General features: G+C 38.7%; 1 protein-coding gene across 4 annotated transcripts in view; it reads right to left on the bottom strand.

Annotated features, from left to right (window-relative positions):
* Nucleotides 1-19,737, bottom strand: part of LOC101174011 (transmembrane protein 266) — a 35,057-nt gene extending 15,320 nt beyond the window's left edge. The window contains exons 1-3 of one of the 4 annotated variants that reach the window (XM_020699894.3): nt 19,059-19,737; nt 18,402-18,520; nt 7,590-7,781 (exon numbers count right to left, since the gene is read on the bottom strand). In XM_020699894.3, coding sequence (XP_020555553.1) covers nt 7,590-7,781; nt 18,402-18,415 — 206 coding nt within the window. In that variant the 5' untranslated portion in view covers nt 18,416-18,520; nt 19,059-19,737. Of the gene's footprint in view, nt 1-7,589; nt 8,069-18,401; nt 18,521-19,058 lie in introns of those variants that run through there. The other 3 variants (XM_020699890.3, XM_023953572.2, XM_078944600.1) reach the window with 3 other exon arrangements.
* Between the last annotated feature and the right edge of the window lie 620 nt (nt 19,738-20,357).

Below are 20,357 nucleotides of genomic sequence, written 5' to 3'. Positions count from 1 at the left end.
AAAAACACTTCTGATTTATGGCGAACAAACCCAAAACATTTTTATTTCAGCAAGGCCAATTCGGATTTTTAAAACAATGTCATTTATTTTTGTTTGTTTTAATCGTCTTGTTTTGTTTGTATACAATTTTTATGTATTTTATACTAGATATTTGTTCTGTGCTGATGTCAACTGTAATACTACACTATAAACAGGTTGTAACCCTTGTGCTATCCTAGGCACTTTGGGAGTTGGGTCATCTAGACCCACTAGACAGTGCTCTGAACCTTTTTTCTTCAATGATTTGTGAACCTCACTGGTGTCCATGGATTACATGAAATCTTTGCACCTTTATCCACCTTTGTCATGGTGGGGAGAACACGTCAATGTAAGGGTGGGGTCATCTAAGATAGCACAAGGGTTAAGTAAGAATAAAGAGCAAACTTTGAGACTAAATCCAGAAGGGTAAAAAAAGCACCTGGGTCAACTCAACTCAAGAAAGTCATCTCGCTGTGTGTTCATGTTCTTTTATACTCTCCCCGGGTCCTCTGCAATTTTCAAAGCTGCATTAAAACAAGGAGAAAATGTATACAAAAATATAAATGACTACAACTGGAAAAAAACAACACATTTTACATATTTTTTTGAAAAGTTAATAAAATACTCAAAAGAGCAACGCATCGGGTCGCCTCACAAAAGCAATTGTGTCACACAAAGAATCCATATTCTGGAATCCGTATCCCAACTCTCGATGGGAACCAGGCGGTTGAAGGGGGTATCACCTAAGCATAAAGTACATGCTGAGTTTCCCTGATTCTGCCACATGGCATTTAGTTAATTTTACATTTCAATGGCTCCTCATTACCAGAGCAAACGCATCACTGATTACAGCAGATCATCAAAAAAAGGAGTTGGCCCTGAAGCATTGGCAGCATGGACTCCAAAATCAGCAAAAGCACAAAAGTTTTTCAAATATTCCATGAATCTCCAATAATACTAAAAGTTTTCAGAAGCAAAAGATTCACCACTCTTTAATTCAAAAGCTAAACATGCTAAAAAGCTATTTGAAGTACTGTTTTTTGGGCCAAGTCTCTGAAATGCAATCATTTTCCTACCTTAATGTTGTTGGCATGAGTTGTTGAATAAATAAGTACAGTACTGTTACTTTTTTATATAGTTTTGTGTTAAAGCAGGCATGACCATGGTCATGTTTGACTCAGATCTTTATTATTTTTTATTGTGTTGTTGATGACAAAAATCAACTGTAGTGTGGTGAAGAAAACATGTTGTTTTTAACTCTGAACTTATAAAAGACAAACACATATAAATGTCTGAAGTTCTCACCATGTTCTATCAAACATAAAATCTGCTCATCTTATCAGGCCGTTTGTTGGTAATTCCGATTTTAAGGTAGTATTACATTGTGAAAAACAGGCCCTTTGGAGATAAGTCAAATATTGGAAGATTTTCTTCAAATATCAGACAAATCTACCAATGAGGTAAGAAAATTGGTCTTACCAAGAATTCTTATCTGAAGAAGAAATTTTACATGTCTTCTTAAACTATTATTTTGATATTGAAAAACTTTATTGAAACGATTATTTTAAGGAGACAATTTTTCTCTCAACAATAGACTATTTGCTTTCTTAAGATTTGCAGTCCAGAATTATACATTTTCTTAAAAAGGCATAACATTAGCCGCTGTCCTGTAATGGATATCAGCACTTGAGATAAACTCCCACACTTGCTTGACGAAAGGATGCATTCCAAAAAGATTTTGGATCTTTTTTTGTCATTTCACCACAGGGTAAAATGAAAATTGTCTACCTGGTGCTGGGCCACCCAATCCCAGAGCAAAGGAAAATATGATCTGAGCAACATATAATTAAAATTGGATATGCTAATGAAGAAAACTTCATACTGATGCATTAAAAGCAGATCTAACTTTGATCAAACAGTGGGGCTGGCACATTGCCCTCACGGTAAATGTGTTCGAGCGCTGACCTCTTGGCCTGTCTGCGTGTTCTCCTGTGCATGTGCGTGTTTTCTAAAAGGAGTCCTTCGACAGTTCAACAGCACAAAGTGATGGATGGACGTTAAGGCCTTTAACTTCCATACTATGTGGGCCAGCAGCAGCCCCTGAGGCAGAAGAATTATGGAGCCTGGGAGATAACAGGAAGGTTGGTCACCCCCTCAGCACATAGTCAAACGGCTTCCTTTGCTCTTTAATTAAATAAGAACAAATTAACTCAGCTGGGTGAAAGCCTTTTGAGCAGACCGAATTCTACACGGAAATGAAGAGTAAAATGTCAGCTTTGCCCCCCTCTTTCTCCCACAAAGTTTAAGACATGCATTTAGATGCATTTTTGCAAGATGACCCATAAACTTTCTATAAAGCTTTTTACTCGTATTCTCATATCAATTTTACCACAAAATCACCGTGGCTTTGGAAAAATGCTGTTTTTTTCCCCTCCCAAATATAGGATTCCTTTGGCATGAAGCCGGAGGGTGGAAAGGGGTAGCAGCATTTGTTTTTTCCTCTGTTCCCCTCTTGCTCACTACAGAATTAGATGAACCATCTGGTGTTGGTACCTAACCACAGATTTCTTACACATTTGGAGCAGCCATATCAGTAACATATGCTTCTGTCTCAGCGTCTGGCAACCACACGTTTATGACTGAGATGGGAGGTGACATCACTCCACTGCTCAGGTGCTCACTTGTAATTGCATTCTGGGGGTTCGGGTGGTCTGCTGGGCCAGTCTGGCAACTTAAATCTTATTATTTTTATATAGCCAAAATATAATCAGTTTTTTTTGTTACTTTCTGTTCAGCTTTCACATTTGCTAGTAGCCATCAATGTGGAATCTTTTCCTAACCTTTTCAGGAGCATCTCAGAAGGATTCACCGATTTTACTGTCAGTTGGAATTGGTATTGGACTTGCAATTGGTTTATTTCATGCAATCAAAACAAAAATACTCAAATAAATAAATAATGAAAGTAAAGCATAGTCAGGGTGGGATTACGTTTGCTTCCTCCTGCTCCATTTCAAGCAAATCATCAAAAACATTAACATGGCAGTTCTGGCAATATATAAATTAAAAACTTAATATTTAATGGCTTAAATCTGTCATGATCTGTATGTAAAAGAGCTAATATGTCTATTTATGACTAAGAGTAATTGAGATATTTAGATTTGTATGTGGATGTAGGTGAATTTTCCAATCAATTTAATAACTAATTATCCTAAGTTTGATATATCTCTGTTTGGGTATATACAAGTATTTCTGTACTTTCTATCATTATGTTTTATTTTATTTTTGATTGCTGAAAATAAACCGTTTGAGATCATATTTCTAATAAATCTATACATAGATTTATCAAACGTCGAATAAATAATGGCGACTTAATTGAAAAGAAGAAAAAAAACTAAATTGATTAATTGAATAATAATAAATGATAAAAATATGAATGGGGGACCTTCCTGTGTGGAGTTTGCATGTTCTCCACGTGCATGCGTGGGTTTTCTCTGGGGACTCCGGCTTCCACCCACCGTCCAAAAAAATATGCTTCATAGGTTAATTGGTTACTCTAATTCTCCCTAGGTGTGAATGTGAGTGTTGGATTTGTGGCCTTGCAACAGACTGGTGACCTGTCAAGGATGCCCCCTGCTTTTGTCCAACAGTGGCCGGGATAGGCTCCAGCAACCCTGTGACCCCGAAAGGGACAAAAGGGGTTTAGAAGATGAATTAATGGGGGCAAAAAAGGTAAAAGAGATACATATTCATATATAATAGATATGTTTGTACTTATACATACAAGCCAGGACACATTGAATCAATTTGTGAAGCACAAGTGGAATTTACTCTATTTTTTCTGATGACAGACTTATAGTAGTACAATCTTAACAATACTTTTTTGAGAGTTTCAAGTAGAGATGCACCAAAAAATAAAAGACTGTTAAAAATTGCCAACCGAACCCCCCCCCCCAAAAAAAAAATCAATCTAAAAGAAGTGAGCAAACAAATAAAAGCAGCTTGATAAGTAGGTGGGGAGGGAAGCAGGCTATGAAAGTGCTGAACACAAGCTCATGCCATCTTGGTCCTCCCAGCATCTTTTTCAGACAGGAAGATGGATGGGCCCTGCTCTAATAATAACTATACTCCACTTACCATGGCGCCAAAACCGCTAACACTGCAACTGCCCCCTGAAGCTAGGTAGAACAACCACCTACCACAAAATGTTCCCCACTTTCCTCCAGACAGGAACACAGAATTGGGCAACAGGACTGCAAGCGAGTGCTGGTAACCTGTTTGCCAATCTTCATCCCCTTCTAAGAACCATGTATATGGTGAAGGTGCCTCCTATCAGTGTTTAGATGACAAACTTGTTTTGCCATTTTATATAATCACAACACTGACAATTTTGAGGATGAAAAAAAGGTGATATTTAAGTAAATATGAGGGCAAAAACCCAAAACAAAGATGAGAGATTGAGTGTGTTGTGAGGTAAAAAAGAAACTGACAGGTTAGAAAAGGAAGCAAGAATGCAACAAAACAGAAAACAAGTAGAAAAGTGGTGAAAGAGAAGAAAACACAAATGTGCAGTGCCATCAATGAGAGAGCACTATTGTTCCTAATATGGTGTGACAGTCCAGTATAAACTGGAATATGAAGTGAAGCATGATTACCGAGGATTAGATAACAACCACTATGCTGTGCAGAGAGAAGGCTTTTCAGGCGTGGCCTTGTTTCCTGACTCTCTTTCTGGGTGCATGGATGCTCTGCGCGTTGTGTTTCTGTTCATGCATAAAGACATATATGCGTTCAGAGGGGAGAAAAAGAGCAAAAGGACCAGGGGTCGTGAGTGAGTGGCTGCGAAGCGGCTGTGTAAAGCGAGGGCAGTGCACTACGGGAGAAGTAGCATTAAGGTCAGCTCCACCTTCACCACTCTACAGGCTGTGATAAGTGAACATGCCTGACAGCAGGTGCTTCATCACACAGTGGCAGCTTGACACAGACGCCTTTTCTCTTGATTAATTCCCCCTGCTTCCCTTCTGCTAACATGCTGCATTGTCAAACAATTATGAGACAAAGCTCTATTGAATTATCTCCTTCTCACAGCATGTGTAGATATGTAGTCTTCTGTTCTTTCATCTTAGTTTCAACATCAAATACATATAAACACAGGCTGGTGCATAAAATGTGTACAGAACTTAGGCTTTAAAAGATGATGCAGTCGGATTTTTGCTCTTTTTTCCTTAGCATCCCCCTTTCACTTGGAAGGAGTAAGTGGCCAACCTTCAGCAACACATCCCCACACTGATAGTAAAAAAACATGGGCACTTCCACCAGTGAACTCTCAACCCACCAATACGAAATCTCTACATAACTAGCCAGCTAATGCATGTTAGAAGTAGAGTGGTGGTGGAAGAGGGAGTGAATGCAATCCACTTCCCCAGGTGGAGTCAGCAATTGATGTCATCCTGCTGCTGATCTCTTGGCTCCTCTCAGCTTTACTTCATCCTTTCACTCTGATGATAAAAAAAAAACATCCATCTGAACTGGTTTCCCAAAGATTTATTTTTACTATTTCAATCTGTAAACCCACTCAGACATTGGCAGGACAGTGCTTGATCATGACCCGACAAAGTCAACTCTCAGGTATATTATGCCAAAAAAGCTGATCCCGGAAAACTGTCCAGCCAAAAGGAGACTGATGCAAAACATGATGATGGTGCACAGGATCAGTGATCGTGAATGTCATTGGAGGATCTAATGGTTGCGGTCTGTTTGATAGGAAGATCAATACAATAGTAAAAAGGAGGCACAAGCACAATCACAGAAAGCCCAGCTGTGCTGAAATCCACATATTGAAATACGGCTAAGTCCTGCAGACCTGCAGGCTGAAGGATCTATCTATGAAATGCAGCAGCAATTGCTCATTTACTCATTGGTATTTTGCCGTGCAGATGATCACAACAAAGTCACATCAGAATCAGAATCAGAATCATAATCTTTTATTATCATTCTGCAGAGCACAATAAAATTTTTTCCAGCAACTCTCGATATAAAAAGGTAGAATAAAATAAAATAAGAATAAGAATAAGGAGCTATATAAGGCATAAATACTTAAATACTGTACAGTAGAAGGCATAAATACTTAAATACTGTACAGTAGTACAGTAAATGGACTGACAACTGATGAAGACTGTTCTAATCTGACACATTAGCAAAAAATACAACTTTTTATTATCAATTTTAAAGTCCAGTCAAATGTTGAACCCAACATTTAATGAAAACCTGTCATTCTAATAAAATAAAGCTAAATTTAAAAAAGAAAGTTTCATTAAAATGCTATTAGGATTTCTTTTATTGCATCTTTCCAAGCACAATTTAATAGAAGCCCTTATTGGCAACAAAATCATAAGTTGATTTTTAAAATGTAGCTTTATGTAGAAGTATGGCAGTATGTGTATCTCTGTATGCTTCTCTCTAGAGAAATGCTGTAGGTAAAACTGTCTCCAATTTTTTTCAGACAGTTATGTTTCCAAGTCTTTAAAAATTCACTGGATGTGTCTCAAGATCTGTATTTCATTCAAGTGGAAGGTAATTTTTATTTTGCAACACGCCCTACAATCGTGTCCTTAAAGCTTACATGTTTGATCAATAACTCGCTGTCTCTCTTTGGCTCTTCTAAAGAGTGTCTTTAAAATTTTCTGCAGACCAACACAAAACGTTCCCAGCTGTCTGCAGGTTCCTCCTGAGCGCTGTCACAGCCCCAGACCCAATGATCTGTGGCGTTCACTTTGCATCAGTCAGGTAAAACATTGATTTTCCATCAGCAGAGACTGAAGGATGGACACCTATGCTATTGAGCTGTATGTTTAGATAAGGCTGGCAAGAATGAATTGCATACTATTGCTGCCACCTCCCCTGAAGTCTGATGTTTTAGTCAGGTAATTACCTCGGGGCAAAGATGACAAGCTCTGAATTCTAATTCAGTGAAGTAAGTCATTTTAATCTAAACCAGGGCTGTCCAAACTTTTCCAAAACAGGTGAAAATTTGAATGGGCCGGACTTTGGACATGCCTGATCTAAACATACTTCAGACATGGGATACAAGCACTTGTTGTTTACTATCGTTTGTAGGGCTTTATGCTGTTTTCTGACACAATGTAAACAACAGTAACTTACATCACAAAGATTCATGAACTTTGAGGGAACATGAAGAGTTGATCTGCCTGTCAAAGCAGAATGACCATGAAGCTCATACTCAGGGAGAGGTTCCATGTCAGCTTTAAAAGTTCTGTTATGGAAGAATGGTAGGATTGAGGAATGGTGAAAAAGCCAGGAAACTGAGAAACAGCAGGACAATTGGGTTCAACCATACAAACTCCGAAGTGTTTTAATTCCAAAAAGTTGTTTGTTTTTGGTGCTGATTTGCCAAGGAACACACAAGTTTTGTTTAAGCAGTAGCCTTCAGCCTATCTGACACATAACTGCTGGCTCCTTTACCAGACAAAGCAATGTGTTGCCGACATTTTTTTCACTTGGCTAAATTACTACATATTTGAAACAAAAATCCCAGATTGAGAAATTCCACTCACCCCTCCCTGTTTTCATCCTCATCTGCATTGGAAAGCAGCTGTGAACCCGCCAATGAGAGGTCCAGAGCGGCCAGGGGTAAATCTCTGTAGCCAAAGCTGACCAGCTGCACCGGAGGAGCCAAGCACTGGTTCTCGTCGTCCACCGGCTGAGAGATGATCTCCAAGTCTGACAGACCCGCTTGCTCCACGTCCCTAGTCAGATGCCAGCACACCATGATGGGCACACAAAAGAGACAGAACACACAGTTATGACAAAAGAAAACTACAAATACCAGCAATGTGGATTTAAAACTGACATAAAAACTGTTGCCATATGCGGTTATGACTGATTTTATGGAGGAAAAAACGTTACTTTCACACATCACAGTGAAATTACACCACAGGACTGAGTTGGTTCTGTATAGATAACAAAAAGGTTCAAATCCAAAAATGAAAATAATACTTCAATTATTAGGTCCAGCAATTTGACTAAGAAAACCTTCATATGTACAGAGCTGGCTTTGGCAGTAAACACAGACACCTACTAGGCACCAGGGGCCTGTTTCAGAAAGGAGGTTCAACCAACTCTGAGGTTGAACTTGAACTCTGAGTTGGTCAATCGGGAGATTAACAACTCTGAGTTTTCTGTTTCAGAGAAGCTGATCCGAGTTAAGTCAATCAACTCTGAGTGGACTGATTCGGAGGTGAGCGTGCGCACCGCGACTATAAGAAGCCATTATCAATGGAGCGCAGATATCACGAGTCACCATGGCAACCGTGAAAAAAAGAGGTCTGCGTATTTTTCGCCAGCTGAACTTGACGTGCTGCTGCAGAGTTACAGTGAATATGAGCACATATTCCGGAAGAAAAGCAACACCGCTGCATCTGCAAAACAGACAGTTAGCGTGGGAAAACATAGCTGCTCAAGTTAATGCCTAAGTTTGCATTTAAATCATTGTTATAAAATATTGGCTGTAATAACTTTTTAAATAGCGTACGGTGTGAAATAAAAAATGGCGATATTTAGGTGTACTTTTGAAGTGTTATTCCTGGTGTAAATGCATGAAATGCTGCATACTGTACAGAACCAATCTGGGGGGAAATGCATTTAACGTTGGTAATGTTTAGAGGACTTTTTTGTTAACCTTCCCCTCTTGCAAACGTTAGTCAGTTTAATATTAATACATGCAATTGTGTTTTTAAAAGTGAACTTTTGTCTACTGTTGAACCTTTCGCTGCGCGAAGGCTTCTCCTTTCTTTTCTCTCTTCTTTCCGACCGTGGTCAGAAGCGCAGGGGAGATTTCCTTCAGGGCCGAAGGGAATTCTCCTTCGGGGTTCACTTCCCGTTCGAAACCCTCAACCTCCAGAGCGGATTAAGAATGACTCCAAAACGGTTATTCTGAGAATGACACCTTCTCTTTATTTAACTAAGTGCTCCGTCCTCCGAACACACAATATATTCCCCGCACACACCTCTGCTCCGTGCTCAACCCCCCCCCATCTGCACCTGCAATCGCCCCTCCCCTTGTCTCTCGTGGCTCGCACCCCGCTCAGCACACACACGCTGCAACACTACCCTTGTATTGATCAAGTGGTATAGGTGTATGTGGGATTAAGAAAGTAAGCAGTGCTAGCAAATTGTGTTTCCATAAAATAATTGTTACATTAATCTAATTCAATGTCCCTGATTTCATTTTCACGTAGATGCAATCCTGCAGGAATTAAAATAACATGGCAGCAGTTAAAAGTGAAAAAGAAATCGAGTCTTCTCAAAATCTTCGTAAATGTAATTCTCTATGAATTAATGCAGCCTCCTCGTCTATTGGGTCCTCCAAAAAAGAACAAGCCATTCTTGTCACTTAGACCGTCTCTGTGTGACGGACATTTGGGCAATGAAGGTTAAAGCGAAAAATACCGCTTCGTCTTTAAAAAGGGGAGGGGACCGGCATAAACTTTGAGTTTGGAGAATAAAACCTGCTCCCGACCAGGTTAGTTTCACAGCATAAGTAACCATGGATACGGACTCCGAGTAGAAGTTACCTCTCTTTCAGAAACGGGTTTGACTTACTCTGCTTTCTCTGGTTTAACAAACCTCCCATTCTGAAACGGAAAACCCAGGGTTTCCCTGATTTCAGGGTTAATGCACTCAGAGTTTACACTTAACCTCCTTTCTGAAACAGGCCCCAGGAAAAGGAAATTCCCACCATCAGAAGACCAAACAGGTTTAGTGCTCTACTCTCACAACCATCCATCAAACATAAGCAAGGCAAAAATAAAATCACCAAAAAAAAACATGATTTAACTCGAAGGAAGAAAAAAATTGCACAATGCAATGACAGTACTTAAGTACCAAAAATATAAGCTTTAGAGGAACTTTTTTGAGAATTTGTTCACCAAAATTTCATGACTCTTAATGCTCTTTGGATTTATTTGTATCCATCATATTAGATTCAGCTTTATGTGTTTTCAAACTACATCATTAGATGACCTTTTGTTAAAACTTTTTTGTACAAAATTAAATCCCTGCATTTGTATCTTTCAATTTCACATGTTAATATATATTTTTGGTGTTTAATTCAGCCTTGTTGTGTTTCCCTAATCATATGTTATGTTTAATATCCATCTCAAGTCTATTGCATGTCTGCTGTGTGAGGATAGTGCATTGTAATTTGGATTTTTTTGTGATACTTCCTTTTTTCTTGTCATGTTCTGTCTGCAAGTCACACCAGGTTCAGGTTGTCAATTTTCCACACCTGTCTTGATTTGTGTTAACGATTGTCAATGTCTGGTTTTTGAATCTTCAATCGGGTCACCTGCTTTGTCGCTATTTTTGTTTTGCCATGGGTTTTATTTTTACCCAATGTTTAGGTTCATTAATTAAATGTTCAAGTTTCTGCCACCAAGCCTGGACTTCTGCTTTTAGGGTCCTATACATATAGTTGGGTCCTATAGTTCAAGGCGTACTGAACTTGTTGGAAAAACAAAGCTATTTATGCCAACATGCTAAGCTTTCCTTCCTTGCTGTAGTGCATGAGAAATGTTTTCAAGTCTCTGTAAAATACAGTTCTGGGGGGAAAAAATGTGTGTTCACTCCAAAGAGAATCTTTAAGTTTATAATATCATGAATTTACAAGTGTGTTAGATATGGTTCAAAATTGGCTAAATGGTTTTACTACAATTGCAAATTTTCAGACAGAGTATGGAGCATAGGAATTTTTTTTGAAATGTTAATTTTGGGTTTTCCTAACACAGTCTTTAATTGCATTTAGTTTTTTACATAAGTTTTTCTTCTAGGTTAGCTTTGTAATAAAGACTGTTGACAGGCAGACAAATATGCATGCATTTTTTGCTGTCTTCATACAGTGGAAGCAAACATTTACTCTTGACCAGCTACAGTCATCAACCATGACATCTGAACACACCACGGCCGCCCAGTTGGAAGCCAGCAGCATGCAGCCCCGTGTGCCCACAAGCCCCATCTGTACAAAAGCTGGGCCATCTTAGCAGCTCGTGGAGGTGGAAACAAATGCTGAGTGCATCTGCAGACTGACTGTGTGCGCCCTGTGGTGTGTATTTTTAGACCAGAGCAGATGCTGGTGTATCATGTCTGCTGTGACGTCATTGCTTCTCCCTTTGTCAGCTGAGTGGATCCCCACTCTCCTTCAAATGTCAAAGAGAGTCAGGGACAAGGTGGACGAGGAGGGGAAACAAGCAGAGTGGGGGGGTATCAAAGGTTATGCAAGAATGAAAGGTGACGGTGGAAGCAAAAGGGAATGAAAAAGCAAATGACACAGACAGGGAGGAGCACAAAAATTAAGGAGGCATATGGAAACAGAAAGTGGATAAAACATTGAATGAGGAAGTACAAACAGAAGAGGGGAGGGACAAAGAAGATGTTCACAGCAGATACGTCAATGAGATTTAAAACACATCAGACAGTTGGAAAAATGGCAAAAAGTTATTAATATTTGTTTAAGTAACACACATTGCATTTACAATTTGTTTTTGGAAATGTTGTGACAAAACCAAACCATGGAGATCCATGTTACACCTGATAAACATTAATCGCCCACTCCAATGAAAATCATGTTTTTGGTGTTTTTTAACATGTTCATGTGGTATTTTTCTCATGATGGAGGACATGTATAAAGAGTATTTCTGAGTGTTTTCTTTATTAAATCATTGTGAAAAAGGCGCAGACACCGCAAATGTTAGTTTAGGGGCATGAAGAGCTGTAAGCCAGCAGGAGAGAGTATAAACAGATGGATGATGTGAAATGGGGGCGGGCTTACTCCATACCAATGTCCCCCACCCACAACTCAGAGACACATTCCGAACTAATTCCTGCCACTCTGCAGAAACTATATCCTAGTAGACGACACAGGTTTCTTGATTTACTGGCTAAAAACTGCATAATATTAAAAGACCACTTTTGCAATTGATCAAAAGATGGTCTAAGTAGGATGTCAATGCACTCAAATTTAGAGAAATCACATGCATTTACATATCATAACCGGTTTCCAGAAACAGACAGTAGAAAGTGCTCTGAGGAGGTCTACACTGACAGAAGGAGGCTGTCAGCACTGGCTGAAGACAATCTTATCTCCATTCTGGCTGTCACCATAGTGATGGGAAGTAAATAATCCAGTAAAACTATATCAATGTTAAAATGTCTAGGCGTGTAAATAAAAGATTTGGGTTTTTCACTTAACTTTTAGACTCTTGCTTCTCATTGTTGACAAACAAAACAGACCAAAAGAGCTGTGCAGTGTTGTTACCAATGAGCTCACAGAGTCAGAAATCTTCACTGATTGAACTCATTTCCTGAGTTTTTATTTTTATAGTAATATTAAACTTTATAGGCAGCAGGGATGCAACAATTCCTTTCCCCAAAGATTCAGCTCACATGTTGACGTGTGAACATTTTTGGAGCCAACAGGTATGTTTATAACATTTGAGTGTGTGTGTGGACAGGCCCCGTCACTTCTAGATTTGAATTACATCTGAACCTCACCTTAATGATTATAAACATCCAGCAACTTGTTGCTTTATGCTGCTTCATGGTTTTACCCCCCCCCCCTTTTATAATAACTTTCCTATCACACCCCTCTCTAACATCCCTCTCTTCTTCCCTCCTGTACTTTTCCGTCCGGTCCAACACAAAAATGTTACAAATATGATTAAGATGAATAAAGTTTGGCTTAGATGTTTTGGCCTAAAAATAAATAAATAAAAATCACATAATGTGATTTTCTGGATTTTCTTTTCTCATTTTGTCTCTCATAGTTGAGGTATACCTATGAGGAAAATTACTGGCCTCTCTCATCTTTTAAAGTGGAAGAACTAGCACAATTGGTGGCTGACCAAAATACCTTTTTGCCCACTGTATGTTTTTTTTTCTTTGTAACCCTTGTGCTATCTTAGGCACTTTAACGTTGGGAGTTGGGTCATCTAGACCCACTAGACAGTGCTCTGAACCTCTTTTCTTCAATCATTTGTGATCTTCACTGGTGTCCATGGATTACATGAAATCTTTCCACTTTTATCCACCTTTGTCATGGTAAGAACACGTCAGTGTAAGGGTGGGGTCATCTAAGATAGCACAAGGGTTAATTATGCAAGTACAAGCCGAGCCACCCCTCATCCACAGAACAGCTGCAGGTTTGGCTCTTGTCCTAAACAATCAGAATTGTACGCATAACTATTTTTGACAGACACAAGCTGTCTGAAGCCTGCTGGACCAGACTCTGCAGTGATGGAACAAGGGCTCTGCCAGGATGACAATTACAAAACTAGGAAAAGGGTTAGGGTTACTGAAGTTGACTGATTTTTATGGACACACAGGGAAGCTGCTATGAGTCAAACAGTGAATGACTTTTTTAAATGATATTGTAGATTATTACATTTTGGTTTAATCAACACAGCTTGAGCAGATTTTTGCTGAAAATAAACATGTCCCCCGAGAACCTATACTGCTTTCTCAGCGTAATAGAACTTGCCATAGTGTATTAATATATCACAGAGGATTAGTGTGTCACCTTGTTTGTATTATTACTGGAAGTGAATGTGCCAAAACTACGAGATTATAAAGCCAACCGTCTATCAGAGCAGTTAACTGCTCCAATTAAAAGTTACAGGAAAGGCTAATACTACTTTAAGGACATTGTATCCATTGAATATTACTTTGTGATCATGTGACCCATGTTGAACATTGCTGTGTCAAATCTGAAGGATATAAAATGCATCTATTCTTTCTGCACTAAATACAAATACATTTGGGTTCAATTTATACAAAAACTGACCTTTCTGGATGTTCTTATCTAACAGAAACAGCCAATTGAAAAATTCTAAAACAGTCTTTCATGGAAAGACTAACAGGAAGTCCAACTACAGAAGAGATGCCACGGGACAGAGGTGATATTCAGGGGAGCAGGTCTCCCTGAGGGTGGGAGATAAAATTAAATGGTAGACTGTAGTGTTGAGAGCCAGGTAGAAAAGGCCATTATGTGACAACACTTGCTTAAGGGATTTCACTGACCAAAACAGAAGGTCATGTAAGTAACTGAGGGCCAGCTGTGCCAAACAATGTTCCGCCTCTGACGAAATGCCTGGCTCAGGAAGCTCCTGACTTACTGATAACTTGCAAGAAGGCATGGGACCAGAGAAGAAAAGGCAATTAGTTGGTTAGATAAACATGTGTCCTTCAAACAGCCTAAACAACAGCAATTATGGAGTGATTCATGTGATGACAAATGATCACAGAATCATCAGTTTAATATTTGATTTAATTAAAATCTCATAAATTTAAAAGAATCGCAACACTTCTGTTGAAATTCAAAAAAGCATAGTTCTTTTATAAGTTTTCAACTTTAATTACTTTTGAAACTCAGACATATTGTGCTATGTTTTTTTATTTTTTTGCTTTGATATTCCAAACATGAACTAAGAATAGTTTAATATCACTTTCAAACCTGCAGGAACAACAGAAAAAAACATCATATTTTGTGACGAAGATATGAAATCTTATCTTTGAAACATCAGATAAACTCTATAATAGTTCAAAATGTTTTTGTAAGATGAAGTTTATAACTGTGCCTGACAAGAGTACAAGACCTAAAATTTGGCCAGTAAAGAGGTAAGACAACGCAGATGTTCCCTTCTCCCAGCAGCTGGCAGCAGAAGCTGAATTCCCCCTGTATTAACACAACAGATTCATCTTTTTATGACCAGAAAAATCAACTAAAAACCATAACAACTTTTGCCACATAAGACAACAACCAATCAAACCAAGAGGAAAAATATGTGTTGATATTTTTTCAATTAGTCGAGTAATTCATCACTTCATAGCAGATTTTGTGGTCACAGGATTTTAAAACAAAACTCTTCTTAACTTATATAACACCTCTTTTCTGGCTTTACCATTTAGACCCTACGCCACTCCTGTCTTGTCTACATGAGATCAAAGATTAGATGGCTGTAAGATTTTGAGTTTTAATGACCAAAAAACAGAAGTGATAGTGTTTGGTCCTAACAGTTCCTGTGACCCCTCTGAAGGGAATTTAGCGTCTCTTGGCTCCACATGTTAAACAGTCTGTTTTAAACTTGTGTTTTAAAATGGATGATGATTTTAAACTGGGCTCACATCAGCTCAGAAGTAAAGACCAGCTTCTTCCAGCTGAGCCGGTTAACTAAGGTGAAAATAGTACTTTGAAACATGTAATCCATGCCTTCATCCCATTCCGGCTGTATTACTGTAACTCCCTTTACTTCGGGGTCAGCCAGTCGTTCCTCTCACATCTGCAGCTCAGAACGCTGCTGCTCATGTTCTGGTTGGAACACATTACAGCAGTTCTGGCTTCCCTCTTCTGGCTGCCTGCTAATTTTAAGTTCATTTTAAGATTCTTTTATTTGTTTTTAAATCTTTGAGTTGCCTCGCCCTGCCTTACCTTGCCGAGTTTCTATCTCTCTGCACTCCAGCCGGGTGTCTAAGGTCAGCTGATCAGCTTCTCCGTTAGGTAGCGAGGTCTAAATGTAAGTGTATGTGTGAACAAGCCTGTGCTCTGAAGTTTTGGAACATTTTGCCGCTAAAAATTAGACAAGCGTCTTCACTAGCCATTTGTAAAACTTAATTCAAGACTCGTTTATGTAGCAAGCATTTGGTCCAACATTTGATTTTGCTGTTATTTTACATTCAGTTTTGTGTTTTTTTACTTTCAAGTTTTTTTATTATGCTTTTAATTACGGTACTTATTTGTTTTAACTACCGGTATTTTTATTATGTTTAGCTTTTAATGAACAGCCCTTTGTTCAACTTTTAATTGTGTTAAAGTGCATTATAAATGAAGGTGATATTATATCTGGCCAGTGGACATTAATGAAGTCTACCAACCTCATTACTGTTTTTACAGATTAGTTTCTGATGAATTGGCGGACTGCACAATGAATAGTTTTAGCGCCGCAGTGACCAGCGTCTTATCTGACCTTTTTTGATGCGAGCCGGGAAAGACACAGGAGGCACAGAAACTCTTGGAGCAGAAGTGAAACAGCAGAGGTTTGTTTTTAGAACAGAGGTCCATTGACCTTTTTTACACTATCTCACAATCAAATTTTGGTCTCATTTCTACAGAAGCATGAGTAAAATACTTTTTTCTAATTTCTAACCATAAGAAAATGACTTTTTTATTTATCTTTTAGACTAAAGGTTCCATAAAGTGTAAATTATCTGCCCCGATCTAGACATATGTGAGTTCAGCTGTTTTCCGTGTGGTTAATTCCCAGTAAAAACATTAAATGACACAGAAACACCAAAGGAATCACATCTTATTTCTGATATCCTTTAAAAGATAGGGAGTTGTTAATAATAATGCATCTTATCCAGATTTTTATGTGAAAAGTTAGAACATATATGCATTAAAGTAAAAAGAAATGAACTCCTTAAAGAAGAGCTAGTCCTTATGGCATCAGGATATTGGGGCACTTGTGGACAGTATTTATTCCCAAAAGGCAGAAACACACCATATGCTCATCAATTTTTCACTCTAAAAGAAAAAAAATAAGTTCAATCTCCCACTAGTGTGCAGAAAAAAACTGTATGAACAGGATTGTGCCGAGAAAGATGAATGATCACATCCAGCTCAGAGGAACCAGCTCAGTCCAACAGCTCCCTGCATACTTTGCACATGAGTATATTATTCTATAAAGCTCAAGTCAGGCGACACTCTATTTTTGTCCAGCAGTACCTCAATACAAAAAAATAAAAGTTCTGTTCTGATAGGCTTCAACTGATGTACAAATTAAATATTATATTAGAAAAACAATACAACATAATAGATTACAGTTTGGCATTTACTTAAAAAAGGAAATACAGCTCCAGGTTAACACCAAAACAAAGGGTTTATTAAAATAATCTTGGAAAATGGAAAATAAATTCTTATCAATCTAAAAAAAAGGTCACTTTGAAATCGATGAAAACAAATAAGCCAAGGTGAAAACTTTATTGGCATTCCTCCATATATCTGAAGTACAAATAAATTAACCATAAATATTTGCAAGCTCAAAAAATGGCAAAAACAATAGATTAAACTGTACAAACAGAGATTGCTTAAAGTGCTTGTTCAGTGAAAGATTCTTAAAAAAAAAAAAGTTTCATTAAGAAAATTGCAACCTAACTTCAGTTTGCAAAGATGTATTTGAGCAAACCTCAAAAGGACATCAAATTTGACATCATCGGTTCAACAGCTCCAACTCTACTGGATATGACTCATGCAAAGGACAACGATCATAGCAAGAAATCTATGAGAAGAATTGAAAGACATCAGTCAGGTTCAGATCTGTGCCTGATCTGTATGGATCTTCACAAAAGCTAAACATACATAAATAAAAATGCCTGAAAACTTCAAAAAACTGAAGTTTTGTTGAAAAAATGTGATACGTCAAAATGTTAATCCAAAAATGTAACACACTTGCAAAAACAAAGTTTGATGCTAAAATGTAGCTGTAATCTGTTAATGCCAAGGTACTCATGCCTCCATTCCTTTTTTTTTACTTCAAAACAGAAACAAATATATTCAACTACTATTTAATTGAAATATTTATTTGTCTTCTTTTCATCTTGTTTGTGTTTTTTGCATGGGTAGCTAATGGGAGTCACTCTGCAGAACTGGTGTTCTCATAAAAGCCCACATGGAGATACAATTTGGGGCCATTCATCTAGGTCAGGGAGATGAATGCAGCTAGTTAACAGGAGACAAACTTCATCCATACAATAGCAGAACAAATATTATTTTTTATCCTCTTGTTTTTTTTAACATAAGATGATGCCTGTCACATGAAATGCACAGCATAAGGAAGGAAATTCACAAAAGAAAGCTGGAATGGACCCATAGGTGGACATTTTCCTCAAAAAGTACCATCACAAATACTATTAGTAAGGATAATTATATTAGTAGAAGTATTAAAGGTTCAAAGGAGTCATCAGTGTTTATCAGTGCTGAACAAATGCTCTACAGTCAGAGCGATGCAGGTGTGTTTGCATGAATTTGCATGTTCATTCAGACAGATGAGGGTCAGCAACACCTCAATGGGAACTGTGTCTGGATGAGTAAATGTCGGTATTGTGCAAAAGAGGAGACTGAGTGACTGCAGAAGAGATGAGATCTTTGAGAAAGAGCAGTTAGCTGGAGCTAATAGTAACAAAAAGAAGAGAGTTGCACATAGCGTTGTTATTTATCACTACATTTAAATGATAGGTTTTTGCAAACAAATGTGAAAACAAATGTTAAATTGTGGTGCTATAAGGAGCTGTGTGGCAAACATGGTGTGTAAACTACTTACTCAGCATTAGCCATGATGATGGAGGGTGTTGGAGATGGAAGCGTGGTGCTGCTCCACACAAGATCTTCACTCACTTCTCGTTTTAAAGCTGAAGTTCACCTTCCGGTTTCATAGTGAACCTGAGAAAACACTTATTGCCACTTACGGAGCAAAATAATCTAATTTCATACTCTATTAGTGCAGGTCTATGTACTTCTTTTTCTAAAAAAGGTTAGGTGTTATAATGATAAAACAACAACCAAAAACGATTGTTTTTAAAACTATTCTTTTCAGTTTGAACTTTACTTTCTGTATCTTTGACACTTTTAGGATATACCAGCCAAGAAAAACTTTTTTTTCCCATCAACTGTTTGCATCTTTTACCAAAAACTTTTCCAAAAAAGTTCCAATCTAATTCTAGAAGTGTAAGAAGAGAAAATGCCAACAAATTTAAATTTGAACTCAAAGTAAAAAGCAGCACTTTTAGTGCCTTTACGCATAAAGCATTGACTGTGTGTGATTTCAGCTCTCTGCTCTGCAGAGCTGAACTTCCCACGCTCTGGAGTCGGTAATAATAGCTCCATTTTTAAAACTACACCGGTTTACTTGAAGACACTTGATAGCTGCGTGTGCAGAACCCGAGGTGCTCCTTTCGTGAGTGAATTGAAAAGGGCTCACCTGTGTGAGGCGTCCATTGTTTGGGGGTAACCGTGCCTCCCGTTGCCCCCTCGCTGACAGCGATATCTCCCTCAGTCAGTGGGGATAAGAGTGAGTGAGGCAGCAGCGGCGGCTGCAGCAGTGCCTTCCCCCGCTGCTGCGTCGCGCTGCGTGGATTTCAGTGCAAACCCGAGTGGAGGCTGCAGCTCAAACGCAAGGAGCATCGTCTCTCGGCATGTTAGCCTTTAAGAGCTATCCCAGCGATCGAGCGAGGGCCCTCCTGGCCGTGATGATGGCTGGGGGGTGTGGGGGGGTTGCTTGTTCCAGATGCAGAAGCGGGTCCCGCTCCCCCAGCCCAGTTTCCCCCGCGTGCGCAGCGGGGAACCCTCCGAAGGAGCTGTCCAGGTGCTGAAGCGAGCCCGACCAAGTCTATCGAATGCTCTCCGCGGCGAGAAGCGGCCGGCACGCCGACAAATTCATCCAGAAGCAGCCAAAACATTGACGTGCTCGTAACGGAGACTGACATGAGCCTGTAAATCGTGTGACATTTGCATCGTTCCGGTCACGACATAGCAGTCTTAAACTAAACCACGGGATGGTTGAGCGTGCGCATGTGAGAGGAGATGGATGTGTTCAGATCCAGGTCCAAATCCTAAGCCAGCGGATTCCTGCCACAGATGGATTTGTGAGCTTCACGTCTGGATAATCGTTCCTCTCAGTGTCATAATGTTCTTTTTTTTTCCTGCTTTCCCAAAATAAAATACACTATGGGAATATAAACTGCCTTCACGGCAATTGGCTTAAGCATTTGCCATTCACTAGGATTAACCAGTCGATGGTTAAAGCCCACATCAATCAATCTGAAGCTCTATCCCGTTTTTTAAAACAAGTGTAAACGCGGAATACTGACTGAGTAATTGGCTGAGGCTTCAGTGCGCGTAAAACGCAAAAAACGCGCATTTGCATTTCTGTTTTTGCGTGGATTGAGAGCACAGATTCCGGGAGGAGCTGGACTGAACGGTCTAAAAAGGAGCCAAAAATCAATATTGTTCATATCATAGAAGAGAAGGACTTTGGGATATCTAGAAAACTGCAAAAAAAAAAATGTAAATTCTTCACAAAAACATTGTCAGAATCTTTTTTTTAAATAATTTAAAGGTGTTTTTTTTACAGAGATGCAATTTTCGCATTAAAAAGTTAAAGCCCTAATTTGCATTTTTTAATAAAAGTAATTTACTTAGATTTAACAATGACATTACAAATATTAACAGTAAGCTGGCAAATTACAAACAAGAAAATGATCATTAGGAAGTTTATTTT

Source organism: Oryzias latipes, chromosome 3 (genome assembly GCF_053564925.1).
Source record: "Oryzias latipes strain Hd-rR chromosome 3, Olatipes_Hd-rR_3.1".
Classification (NCBI taxonomy): domain Eukaryota; kingdom Metazoa; phylum Chordata; class Actinopteri; order Beloniformes; family Adrianichthyidae; genus Oryzias; species Oryzias latipes.
The sequence above is the reverse complement of the archived record's forward strand: the minus strand, read 5'-3'. Positions and strand labels throughout refer to the sequence as shown.